This window comes from Sardina pilchardus, chromosome 5, assembly GCF_963854185.1.
Source record: "Sardina pilchardus chromosome 5, fSarPil1.1, whole genome shotgun sequence".
NCBI classification, from domain to species: Eukaryota; Metazoa; Chordata; class Actinopteri; order Clupeiformes; family Clupeidae; genus Sardina; species Sardina pilchardus.
In genome coordinates this window covers 5,351,987-5,365,069 of record NC_084998.1, presented here as the reverse complement: position 1 = coordinate 5,365,069, position 13,083 = coordinate 5,351,987, and the positions used below count along the sequence as shown (strand labels likewise).

Below are 13,083 nucleotides of genomic sequence, written 5' to 3'. Positions count from 1 at the left end.
GCCTCTAGATTACTCATTGTGAAATTCACTCACAGAGTTCCACCCATCTACCCTCTTACTGTACAGTATGCGCACTTGATTCAGAGACTCTGGCAAAAAAAACCCCTCATAAGCCTACAAATGCGTTGTTATCCTTTTTACACCTTACTTGATGTTTGCATGTTTGGTTTATACTATACCATATATGTAAATGCAATGTAAGTGAGACTCTTACAATAAAGTCAAAACAGTGAAGCCAGTTTGTTATCTGTCTGTTTGTCTCTCTGTCTGAAGACTTGATGTCTCTCTCGAGGTAGATTTGACAGCAAAGAGTACCTCAACATAAGAGTAAATGTTTTTACATCAAAATGATCAAGTTCTCTCTGTAATATCTTACTGAACTGATTTTAGTTGATTTGATACGACAAAAGTACAACACTAGTGGACTCTAGTAGACTTTAAAGACCACAACGTCGTTCTTTTACCTTAAAATAACAGCTTCAGTCTCATGCTACACTGACTAACAATATGGAGAGTGACACCTCTAACATTGCCAGTGCACGCCTGGAAGGCTTGATATTTCACATGTACAAATGTGCACAAGTTGCTGATTGGGTGAGATCATGACCCTTTTAGTCTGTTTTTGACTAATTGGGTTACCGTTTTGTTGCCTGAATATTGATGACAAGGGACATAGATATCAGTTCTTGGATTGTGTTCCTTTAATGGTTTGCTAATAGCGTTACATTGTATCAGTTGTATCAGTATAATTATATGCAGAAGAGGTAAGGCCCAAGTTGATGGGTGATGATTGATACGCGATGCCAGATGCCTGTGGGTAGGATTTCAGTTATCAGAGGCACAAAAAAGGGCATAAACAGCCTTCATGGATATTTTTAAGTTCAGAGGAAAGTCGGCAGTGTACAGTAGCCTAACAATCAAATGGAATGAATGAAACGTTGGTTTAGAAGCTTTTTTTCCTAAGCGTTTCTGTTCTTACCAAACATTCTACAAACGGCAACTCAGTGACTTGTCTTCAATTTACCCCCCCCCCCCCCATAAATGCCTGTGATGCACCCACATGTTTACATTCCTTTTTTTTTCTTTTTTTTTTACTAAACTCTTTACTAAAACTGTTAACCCCTTGCTGGCAGTATGAGTACGTCTTTGTCATTAGCATCACTGATCCTTTGCCTTTGAAACTTGTGCACATCAAATGTATTCAAAGGACAGAATGGCGCTGACTCTTCTGACAGTTTTCAGCCAGTATCTGTCTTCCCATTGGCGACCTTATTTCTATTATCGGTTTAATACAGGCTTTGTGTTAGACGGCTACTAAAGATTTATAGCTATTCTAAAACAAAGGTCATGCCCGTTGAGAGTAAACATCATATAAGTACCTTGACAATTACAGGAAGGCCATAATCTACCTCTGCATATCCTGAGGCAACAGTGTATACATTGTCATTTGCTCACTTTCAGTTGCTATTTTCATATCACTGATCAAATCCTTGAAAGTTTGACATTATGTTTGTGCTGTTAAAAAAGACAACAAAACAAGAAAACAACAAAAAACAACATTATTTGATCTGCTGGGCCAGCCGCATGCTGAGGGTCCTATCTGATTGGTTTATTCACAGTACACCACCATGTACTGTAGGTCTTCCTTCTTTAACAGAGTAATGCATGCATAGCTAATAAGCCTGCACTCTATTGAAGCAACACCTGTGTCAATGGGCTCAATTGTATTGTATGTCCATGTGCAGCTAGCTGCGTTAGCCTTTTCAGCTCACCTAAGCGATTCCATACATGTGGCTGAAACTGCCATGAGGAAGAGTGGCCCAGCCGATTGTTTAGTCAGCTCGTGTAGTACCTCATAAACCCCAGCCTATCATCTCTTATATGGCTTCAGAATCCCGCAGTAGAAATGGGATGTCTCCTCTAGTACTCTAGCAGTTAAGCAGAATTAACCTTTAAGCCACGAAGCTATAGGTATATAGAGTTATACAAAAAAAACATATCTTAAGCATATTTTATTTCCTTTCATGTGTGAACTTTGATACAGATTAAAGGTAGTCATATATGCGTCCCGGAGATTAATGTCCACCTGCACTGCCAGAGTGACTCCTCGGCATTCTCTGTCAACCAACATCTGTTCCAAATAGTCATAAAAACATTCGTCCACAGCACACTGACCCTTCCGTCTAGGGTGACCACATATCATGTCCATTATGAGAACACCCTCTCCCTGTCAACTCGTTGCCGTGCAAGTCAGAGATACTAATGCACCAAGCTATTTGTTTCCTGATTGATTGCCTCTCCCTGACTGAGTCTATACATTTGTGGCAATGAGAACAACCTATTAGTGGTCTGATACCAATAATTACCTGAAATACAAATCTTTGTCCAACAAAATGTGAAGAATCGTCACAATCTCTCGATGAATACATCTGTGTGCATGAAGTGTGAGAAATAAACAAGGAACTAAGCAAAGCTGTAAATATAAGTATCAATGGTTAAAGTAGTAAAGTTGTGGGTTTGATTCAACTGCCGCAGTCGTGCCCTTGAGCAAGGCACTTAATTGGCATATGTAAGTAAAAATGTCAGCCAAATGAAGAAATAAATAATAAAACAACAGTGTATCCAATGGTCCAAGGTCCCTGTGCGCATTCTCTAGCAAGCGCCTTTCCTTCACACTATCATTTTGTTTTCAGGCTTTCCTCCTCTTCCTGTTCCTGTGCTTCCCTTAAACATACCATCCAAATGTGTCCAGTCATATAGTCAGACACCACACAGTTGCACTTCCTTAATTCTGGAATGAATCGCTACAAAAACTTAAAATAAAATAGATACTCCACATTCTCCATAGGTCTTGATGTGTTGTGTTTTGTGTGTGTTTTGTGTGTGTGTGTGTGTGTGTGTGTGTGTGTGTGTCACAGAAAGATGGGGACGAGCAACATAAAAGCATGTTTAGACATTATATATATTCACTTTGGACAATTTCCGTAATGGATGCATTAATGGTAAATAATATCACTCTTCCCCTTGCCCTTTGCTGCTGTTGAACTTCACTTGTAAACATGTAGCATAATTCAGTATAGATTTTAGTTATGTTTAGAAATGGCTCATGTTGCAGTTTAGCAAATTAACGTTTTACAACCTCCTATATTTGAGAACAGGTGCTATGTCCTGCATCAACAGAATACTCAATGATGTATGGTGTTGCAAGATCAGTCTTGTAGAATAAGAGTCTCAATTGTGTGAAATTGTTAAGACATCTAATGTAAATGTTGCCTGTGGGTTTCCTTTGCACTTCACAGAGCTGTGGAGAAGGTGTGAACATCGTGTTTCATTGTCATCAACTTTGTCTTGCACTTCCTTCAAGACTAAAGTAATATGGTGTCTATAGCACATCAAGACATACATGTACGCTATGAGCCAGTGTGCTCTGTACAATTAAGACTTGTTAGCAACGATTCTAGAACAGAGGATTCCAACAGTGGCCAGCGTCTGTGATGACACCTGAGCTTACCAAAATGGCACCCATGGAGCTATAGAACGTACTTCAACCACTGAGTTATTCTTATAGATCAGTGACTTCAACATTATCTAACGTATTATCCGGCCAGTGATCCATCTTGCTCTGTTCTAGAATCTTTGCTTGTTAGTGTGGCCAGTGGACTCCTGGTTGTGGCCTGTTTTTTTACAGGCAGGGGAGGGCGGTCAGATAAGTCTTTGTTCTACTTCTGTCTGACTGGATACATTGTTACCTTTATGGTCCCATGAGAATGGTAGCATTTTTTCTCAAAAAAAAAAATATAAAAGGAAATCATAGTGAAGTTGTAAAAGTCCTTCCAGACTTATGTCTGTAATTATGAATATGTCTGCACACACTTTTCACACGATGAAGTATATTTAGTGTTGACTTCAACTTCTGCTACATTTGTGTAATATTGCAGTATATTACATAATGTGTGTGTGTTGAGGCTTCAAGAAAAACCTGGATACAGATTTGTCAGAAATTTTATATTTTATTTTGTAAAAATAGAACATTAACATATTTACAATTCACATATCTCACACCCAGAAACTTAATAAATGGTACAAACATTGTTGTTGCCTGAAAGAAGGTCATACAATAGTAACGGACAAAGTGCCACAACATCACCACAGCAGACATTTTTGGGGTCGAAGTTGACATATTTGTTCGGATACTTAATTTTTCTGATCAGTTAACACCAACCTTAGTTGGTGAGAGTACAGTAAGTACAGAGTAACAAAATGTATACAGACAAATATGACAACTTCTTTGATGGATGTGAAAACATCCACACACATCCTCCATCCACGATCAGTTGTGTGTGTGTGTGAGTGGGTGTGTACTGTGTGCCACAGAACTGCTTCATCATCGGTGCGTTGGTTGGTGTAAGTCCATTTGCCAGAGTCTCTGTAGTGTAGCCACACCTGGGGTAGGTAGGCCCACTGGGGAATGTGAGGGGTCGCGGGAGTGCTATTTACAGGAGCTTAGTGCGGAGCCAGGAGTCAGAGCTAGCAGACCAGCCGTGGCATTGGGTTCTGTGTGTTGTATGTCCACATGTCCCCGTAGATGGGCTGCTCTTCCAGTGCATGCTGAGACACTAGCTCTGTGACGAGCTGGAGTTCGATTTCTTCTGAAAACAAAAATCAAGAGACATAAGATTAACAATAGACTACGAATAGGGACAAGGTTGAGCTTGACTAGGAATGATGACTTTACATGATTTTACAAAAGGACGCCCTATACAATAGCTACTCAAAAAAATACATGCACACTGTATATCTAGGCTGCTACCCACAAAGAGATGTTAGCCATGTCAATTCCAACTAGTGCATTTACCTGATTCATCGCTCCATTGGCTCTGAGGACTGTGATAAGACTCTGTTGCTGTGCTTGTGCTCATGCTTGTGCTCGTGCCTACTTCATTGCTCAGGAAACCCTTCCCATCAATATCGTTAGCATACCACTGAGCTTGGTCACGCTCCAGTTGTTGTGAGATCTGTAAAGCCAAACAGAATATAGATATATATATTTAGACTTTAGGATTGCCAATTTGGTCAGTATAGAATATTTCACAAGTAAGGGTATTCCTGACAATGAATAGCACACTGATGTTGAAATTAATATTGCTTATAAATTGAACTTACCCCAATGAGATTGAGGTCATCCTCATAACCTGCAAAGTCAACGAGAAAACATGAATCTCAATTCCATCCTTAATTTGTACACAAATATTATTGACTCCAAAAAGTATTTGGTGGTATGCATGTCTGAAGGGACAGATAACAACAGATTGATTTAAGATGGCTACCTATTGAGTGGTCTGGAGAAACCTGGAAGGCTGAAACCCAGTCTGTGGTGTCAGGGCCGATCTCCACCGATGATACGAAGGGAACTTCGAGTGAATCAATATACGATCTCGTGGGAATCTCTGTGTTGAGAACACAGTACAAGCATGAATAACATGGTACAAGTCATGAATTGCATTCACACAATTGTCATTCTTGTTTGCTTGTTAAAATGCGAGAACTCCTACCTATATCCTCTGTGCTGTCCACTGTGCTCTCCTGGGTTAGAGAATCATCCTGCTCAGTTCTGCTGAAAGACACTGTGGAAGATTCTTCCTCACACATATCCCTGTCCTCCCTCTTCACCTGGAAATGGCAAAATTCATTTTTAATATTTTTGGTTATATATTTCCTCCACCATCGGAAGGCCAGAATTGCAAAGGAAGAGTAACAAACAATGGCAACAACAAAAATGCTTACCTTTGTCTTTCTCTTTCCGTCCCTTGATCTGGACCTCTTGTCTTTGAAAATAAAAAGGGCTGGGTTTAGATTCTATTCTTCTACAATACTTAAATGTGCTATTGAATTGCCTTATTGTAAAGAACGTGTTCTCACCTTTCTTTTTCTGCACTTCCGGCAGCATCCGGTAGACTCGCACAGCTCCACATCCCTTGTTAACGCTTTTATCCTTCACTTCCTCGATGTCAGGTAGGGAGTTCATGGCACAGCGGAAATTTGCCTTCCATGTTTTAGGGTCTGCTTGAGTCAAACCAGGTTTGAATTTACCTGCAATAAAATTGCATTGAAAAAACATGAGTTTGCATCAATACCATTTACAGTAAAACAACTAAGTGTTACAATACAAAGCAATGTGTTTTCTTTGATGAAGGAGTCCTACTAACCGGTGTGGATGGCCCACTCCTTGAAAAGACTGGCATCCTTGTCCTGACACCAGCCGTGACGAGCTGCATGTTTCCAGGGAATGGAAAAGATCATCTTGTCCTGAAGTAAAGTAGTGAGTAAGATGAGCATGAGCCTCTTTAAATTCATATGGCACACAACACGTATAAGCATTGACAACAGAAATCATTTATCAAAGTAGCTTTATGAAAAAAATATTTTAATGTCAAGAGATACATATTCTGTTATGCATACCTTATCCACCCACTCCAAACCATCGATAGACCTGGAGTCAATCTTGCCCTCCAGCCAGGGTCGCATGCGCATTCTGGATACAGGCATCTTCTGCAAAAATAAATAAATAAATACATAAATAAATGTGTCCAAATGCAATAGTGTCCTACATGGACAGGTCTGCATACCAAATCGAACCGGAGTTTATGACCAGGAAGTAAGTACCGCAAATAACAAAGTTTTACACACCTAACGTCATATGCAAAATGTATTGCTATCTTAGACAAACGTTTTCTGTCGCGCGCACTCCAAACACAACACCAATGTATTTTTTACTTTACTTTGACATATTGCAACTAAACATTTTGCAGGACAGCGGAAACAATCATAAAATTACATTTGAATATAAAAAATAATAACACACGAAAATACACTCAAATGCAACTTGCAAACTCTCGTATTAAGACTAGGCTATGTTAAATAAATGTGAAACTTACAGCCGTTAGCGATTGATGATATTTCCAGTTAGTAAAGGGAAAATATAATCCACTCCAAGACAATACTTGCACGTCCACAGTCTCTCGTCTCACTACTCCTGTCCTGAGTGTGTGTCTGAATTTATACTGGCAGAGCGGGGCTTTCCTTTACGCTATCAAACTCAACAGCCCCACTAACCGGTCGTACTGCTGGCTCCTCGCACGCGCATGCGCATGTTAGTGGAGCGGAGCTCAAACTCAGGCAGCATGATTTCCGAGAAATCATGCTGTTGTGCACTAAGCATGCTTCAGACTATGCGGTGGGAGTGGTGTGGTGAAACACCCTGTGATACCTCGTGCTCAGCAGACTTCCATAAAGACGAAACGTGAACCGTATTACTGTAATTAGTACTGTCATTAGGACAAACAACTTGCAATATTAAATATGATAAAAAAAACATATTATTATTATTATTATTATTATTATTATTATTTAAGGATGCACATCTTCTGTTGTACAGTAGTGTGTATATTTGCAGGTTAACTCGAGTGGTTTTGGCCAACACCATGCAAATATCGCTTTAATAATGTAGGCTATCTTTAATGTATTCTGAAGTTACTGCTAAAAGCTTTGCCCAATATATCTCTCTCTCTATGTGAGTGTGCACTTAACATTGTCTATTATTGCATTCCCCTTTGTGTTGTTGTGATGTCACACACTTCATGACTAGCCATGAAGACATTCACTATGCTCTTATGAACTGTATCCTAGAAGTGGCCCATTTCCGAGAAAGCCCTTTGTGATCTTCCAGCAGAGGGCGGTAATGAGTTACATCGCGCCTACCTCTCAAATAGGCTACATTCTTCTTGTCATTATGAATCACATTTTTGTAGACTAGTCCAAGATGTTAGTTTGCAAGATTTGCTTAGGCTATCTGATAAATAAATGGCAAACCTAAATATCTACTTATTTCATGAATAATATGATATTGACATATATTGACATAGCCATAGTGATGTGTCCATACTTTACTTGGTCACAAACATTAGGCCTGAATCATAACTGTAATTATGACTTTATTTCATTAATACTAATGTGATGTTGATATTTAAGATGGAATTTATTGTCCACCCCAGGAATTACCTTAGAACTGAATATATTACATGCTTGGACACTAGCCTAACATTAGGACTGACGAGGTTTCCTGGCCTCCCAAATTTCTGACAACATTCAGATGTCATTATAGGCCTATACTTTATTTAACCAACAGTAATGTAATATCGAGACCAAGGTTTATGGATTTTGGAGACTTTTATTTTGAAAGCCCCACTCCGAGTCCGTTTGACTGCAGGAGAGTTGATCTCTTGAATCTCATGTCTAGTGCTACGGCTACAGTTTCACAACTGAATACAATTCCGAACGATGTGCTCTATGAGTGCCTATTTGGCTGTTGACAGGTTCGAAATTTAGCCGTGTGTTGAGTTTCAGGCGAATGTCTATAACCTAGTTTTATAGCCTACTGCAGTGTCACTGGCGCACGAGTTTCAACGAGAGGGCTGTGCACTTCGGAGTCGTGCCGAGCCGAGAGGGAAGAGTGGGTGTTTTCCTTGGGAATTTCACAAGTCGCGCGCTGGGGATTCCCATCATGGACATTCCAGGGACGTGTTTCCTTTCGTGCTCTTCTCACGTTTAGAAAGTTAAGAAGACAAATCAGTAAAATAATCTATTGACAAAAAGTGGTGATAGTTTTGTTTGGGTTTGTTTTCTTCGATATGCTCGTATGCAATGAAGTCTCCGATGTTGGAGGCGTCATAACAAGTTCACTACCAAGCGGCTGTTTCCTCTTCCGACGCTCACAAACAACAGTTGATTGGTTGAAGCCTGAAGGACTATTCAACCTACTCATTTGAACTATGCCCATTGATTATGCCTCTTGTGCAGTAGAAATGCAGCACAGACTCTCCAGACTAATGTTCTATTTCAAAGATTGAACTTGGTCTGATTATAGCCAGGCTGGGGTTCCTTTCAACTAATTTACCTTCTCTCTTTGTAGACTGTGAATTTGATTTCATATGAATTTTTAACATGTTTCCTAAGGGACTGGGTTATCAGATCGAACATCTTCCTCAAACCTTTTGGAGTGCTACTGTAGCCTATGTAGGCTAGAAACATGTGGGGAGCTACGGAGCTTGCGAGCTACCTGTTATGCGTTGACAGGTGGTGCATACAGGCAAAATAGCCTACTGATTTAAACTTGGTAGATTAAAGGTTTCATTCACATTTTAACAACGTATTAAAATGCAAATAAGTAAAGTACACAATTTGTTCCGAAAGCGTTATGAAGCGTCAACGCTTGGTATTAACGTAGACGACTGGCAAACTGCAATTAACTTGAATCAGGTTTTATTCGGTTACAAGCAGAGAGGGTGAAAATTAGCACTTTGAAGAGGCTGTGACACCAGCTTGGGACGCCGATGTCACGACCTCCAGCACATCTTTATCTGCTACGAGTTAATCGTTTTCTTCTAGTTTAACAATGTCTCCTCACTTAAATATGGGATGAACAAAGAAACGAGTGGCAGTAAAAACAACACAATGTGATTGGCTCCACCTGGCCTTACCAAACCTACTCACACCTACTGTACTGTGGGTACTGTAATTAACATGAGAGGAGAGATCTCCTGTGGCCCAAATGCACCAACATTCAGAAATATCACCAGAATGTTCGGTAACACTTTATTTTAATGTGTCACTGTTACAATGTACTTACCTAATTAATTAGGTACAGTGGTACAACCTGTGTAACAACATACTATCATTGTACTTGCATTATGTATTTGTGGGTACCTACATATACAGTAGTTGTTACATTGTAATACTGAGTGATTTTACAAACCTTTGCCAATTTTCATCAGAGGCAAAGGGCTGACCTGAGACCTGCTGGATGGGGTGAATCTGGTCATGATAGATTTAAAAGCACATATGTTACATGTACACTGAAGACAATGAGGCCTTGACTGGAGCTAGATCAAAAATATCATGACCAGATTTACCCCATCCAGCAGGTCTCAGGTCAGCCCTTTGCCTCTGATGAGAAACTTAGGCAAATTGGCAAAGTTTTTTTTAAAGCAGTCAGTATTACAATGTAACAACTAGGTACCCACACATACATAATGCAAGTACAATGATAGTACCTGCTAGTACATGTTGTTACACAGGTTGTACCACTGTAGCCTACCTAATTAGGTAGGTACACTGTAATAGTGACACATTAAAATAAAGTGTTACCGAATGTTCTAAACATTCTTACACTTAAATCATTACAATCCTTGTACTAGAGACTATTAAGATGATATCAAACATGAATACATTCACATTTCATAACATAATGCACTGCACCAAGAAAAATCCTTTGTCTTGTGTGAGTTGGGGTTATTTTCATTAGCATTCACATTGGATCAATGGGGGCTGGGAGGGTGTCTTTGTTTATTGGGAGCTGCATGGTTGCTAAAACTCTAATAATAAGTATAAAAATATTACCATCAGTTCCTCAAAATTCCACAGCACACTGGCATATATTATGGGCCTAAAAGGACCAAACTTTTTGTCCCCAAATAAATGGCATCATGATGAATAGTTTATGTTGCTTTGTCACATTTGGCTCTACTACTGCAACAACAATAAACTTTTCCAACTGAATGTACAGTAATGACCCATTTCAAATATACACAGGAGAGATGTTAAAGGAATAGTTCGGTATTTTACACTTTAAGCCCGTTTTCTGTATTGCCTAGCATGAATTTGAGTGTTTGACACCGACATTTTGACGATTGAGCTTGTTTGTGGAATTTGGCAGCTTTAGAATGGAGCTCTGTATAGCTTAACATTGCTCGCTTTGTGCATGGTCTATTCTGTCCTTAAAACACCCCTAAACGTTAGTTTTTTCTAAAATGTGCAGCTCACCAAGTGGTTACTGGTCTTCATCGATCTTCTATAGCAAGTTTAGCAGCGAAATACAGAAAATTCCCTGCTGAATCTCCTCCATAAAACAAATGGTTTGTCATGGTTTGTGTCATTACAGGAACATCAGGATGTATAGAAAGATGGTGCACAACTCTGACCAAGGGATATTTTACTATATGTCAGTCATATTTTTCATTTACACAATGCTGAAAAAGCTTTATACTGTCACAATGTCTGTCTGCAGTAAAAGCTTTAAAACATATCCACTGTCTTGCAATCAACACAAAATAATGTGCAACTCTGTAGATTTGAAATAGAAAATAGTGCTGTTCTGCATATTGTTCACGAGAAGATACAGAGTAAGCAGTCATATTAACAACAAGACAAAACAGTTTGACTATCTTGACATAAACAATGACATCAGGACTAGTCATTTTGATTACACTGACCCTTTCATTGGTGTAAATGCTTGCTTTTGAGACATAAACTGTTGTGCAAATCTTAATCATGATTCGAGAAATGCACCAAAGCCACTGAGAACTCAGTTATCGCTCACCTAATGTCACCTAATAATCTCATGGACTATTGAAAACATTTGATTTTATACTATTATTGCCCTAGCCCGGCCATGCCCTCATCTCCTTTCACTATGAATTTGGTTTGAACCAGGGTAGCATTGTCCACTTAATGTCTACAAAACTGGTTTGGGTAAATGGTACAAAGGACTGGCGTAATATGGATGGGAAGCTAAAGGAAATGTGCTGTGCAGCAGAAGTGGGCCAATATGCCAGCACTGATTCCAGGCCTAATCGGTCTTTGGTATTATTTGCCCTCAATGGTGCCTTCCAGGCAGCGCTGCCTTCAAGGCACTACTCCCCTCAGTTTAGGGGTAGGATGAGGGTTGAGGGGGTTAAGGTTAGGAATAGGGTAAGGGTAGTGCCTTTTAGGCTGTGCTGCCTGGAAGGTGCCGTTGGGGGCAAAAAACACCATTGAGCGTCCTCATCTGACCTTCTGTAAAGAGATACAGCGCTGCAGTTTTGCAAGACACCTACTGTATCAACATAAAATGCAATAATGGCAAAAGCATTCAATGCTGAGGATACATACTGACATAAAATAAGACCTCTGTCATGTTATATGATGTTTAAATTGAAAATAAATAAAGCAAGCACTCAGCAGTTTCCTTTTACTAATCGCCTCACAGACGTTTCGGGCTTTACCCTTCTTCAGTGAGATATGGCGATTACGATTTAGTATCTAGTAAGTTTAAGCACCCAGTTCGAAGCACTAAGGTGTTGACGCGCTTCTTTATTTATTCACATATGATGTTTAAAGTCATATTTGATGGTAAAAATAAGTTGACATTGCCATGAATTATTACTGTAGGTGTGTGTCCTCACATACCACTGTCACTAATGATGACCTCTGAGTCCTGACTTAATTTGTGTAAACAATATACTTACTATACTGCCTGATGTATTAATAGCCACTAGTTTTACATACAGGATATCATTATGCGTACAGGATCCAGATAGTCTTCCAGACTTCACAGAAACGTATTTTGTTTGCTGTGTGTGTATTACAGTAACCATGTTAGACAACAGCAAGGACCTGTCAACCATTGTACTGTATGAATATCTTGATGAACAAATAGTTTAAACGGGATTTCAATCAAACTGGCTCCTATCAACATTATAAATAGGGATAGTGAAAATAGCCCAGGGCTCATGGACTGAAGGCGGAGAGAGAGGAGAGACGATGGAAAAAAATATGCTGAAATAGCATAGTGTGACAGAAATGGCTAAAGAATGGCAGTGTTTTAGTCCAGATGAATTACAGGCTAGACCTGTCTGTTGTTTTAGTCCAGATGAATTACAGACTAGACCTGTCTGTTGTTTTAGTCAGTGAAATAAATGAGGGATGAAATAAATTAATGGAAATGACATGAATGAAAAATGTTCCATGTACAGTATGGCCAGCATGTCTGAGGCAAAATCCTGCCACATGACCATGTTATACAGTATGTGGTTGAGTATACAGAATACTGACCTATGGAGTGTCTGTCCGGTTGTCCGGTCGCAACTTGTAAACCTTGTCACCATCACCTCCATTTTTAGTAAAGGGTAAACAGAATCGCTAAAAGCAACACTAAAGACTTTTTTTGTACCATAAAATAATGTTCCATTTCAGTGGTTCATCAACTCG

At 39.5% G+C, this 13,083-nt stretch overlaps 2 protein-coding genes across 3 annotated transcripts in view; one reads left to right on the top strand and one right to left on the bottom strand.

Annotated features, from left to right (window-relative positions):
• acsl6 (acyl-CoA synthetase long chain family member 6) overlaps nt 1–13,083 on the top strand; it is a 51,971-nt gene that overhangs the window by 15,972 nt on the left and 22,916 nt on the right. The window lies entirely within an intron of this gene.
• irf1b (interferon regulatory factor 1b) lies at nt 3,991–7,073 on the bottom strand. 2 transcript variants are annotated; one of them, XM_062536059.1, is made up of 10 exons: nt 6,936–7,073; nt 6,460–6,549; nt 6,207–6,306; nt 5,920–6,090; nt 5,785–5,825; nt 5,553–5,670; nt 5,328–5,447; nt 5,164–5,192; nt 4,856–5,015; nt 3,991–4,649 (listed from the first exon to the last, which is right to left on the bottom strand). In XM_062536059.1, exons 2-10 carry the CDS (start codon nt 6,544–6,546, stop codon nt 4,528–4,530), a joined length of 948 nt encoding a protein of 315 aa, XP_062392043.1. In that variant the 5' UTR covers nt 6,547–6,549; nt 6,936–7,073; the 3' UTR covers nt 3,991–4,527. The 2 variants fall into 2 exon arrangements, with proteins under 2 accessions (XP_062392043.1, XP_062392044.1); XM_062536060.1 differs by having other exon boundaries at nt 3,991–4,646.

Coding starts and splice junctions, on each gene's coding strand:
- irf1b (XM_062536059.1), bottom strand. CDS start 6,546: ATGCCTGTATCCAGAATGCGCATGCGACCCTGGCTGGAGGGCAAGATT. Junction 6,091..6,206: donor GGAGTGGGCCATCCACACCG/GTTAGTAGGACT, acceptor ATTTTATTGCAG/GTAAATTCAAACCTGGTTTG. Junction 5,826..5,919: donor GGAAGTGCAGAAAAAGAAAG/GTGAGAACACGT, acceptor TTATTTTCAAAG/ACAAGAGGTCCAGATCAAGG.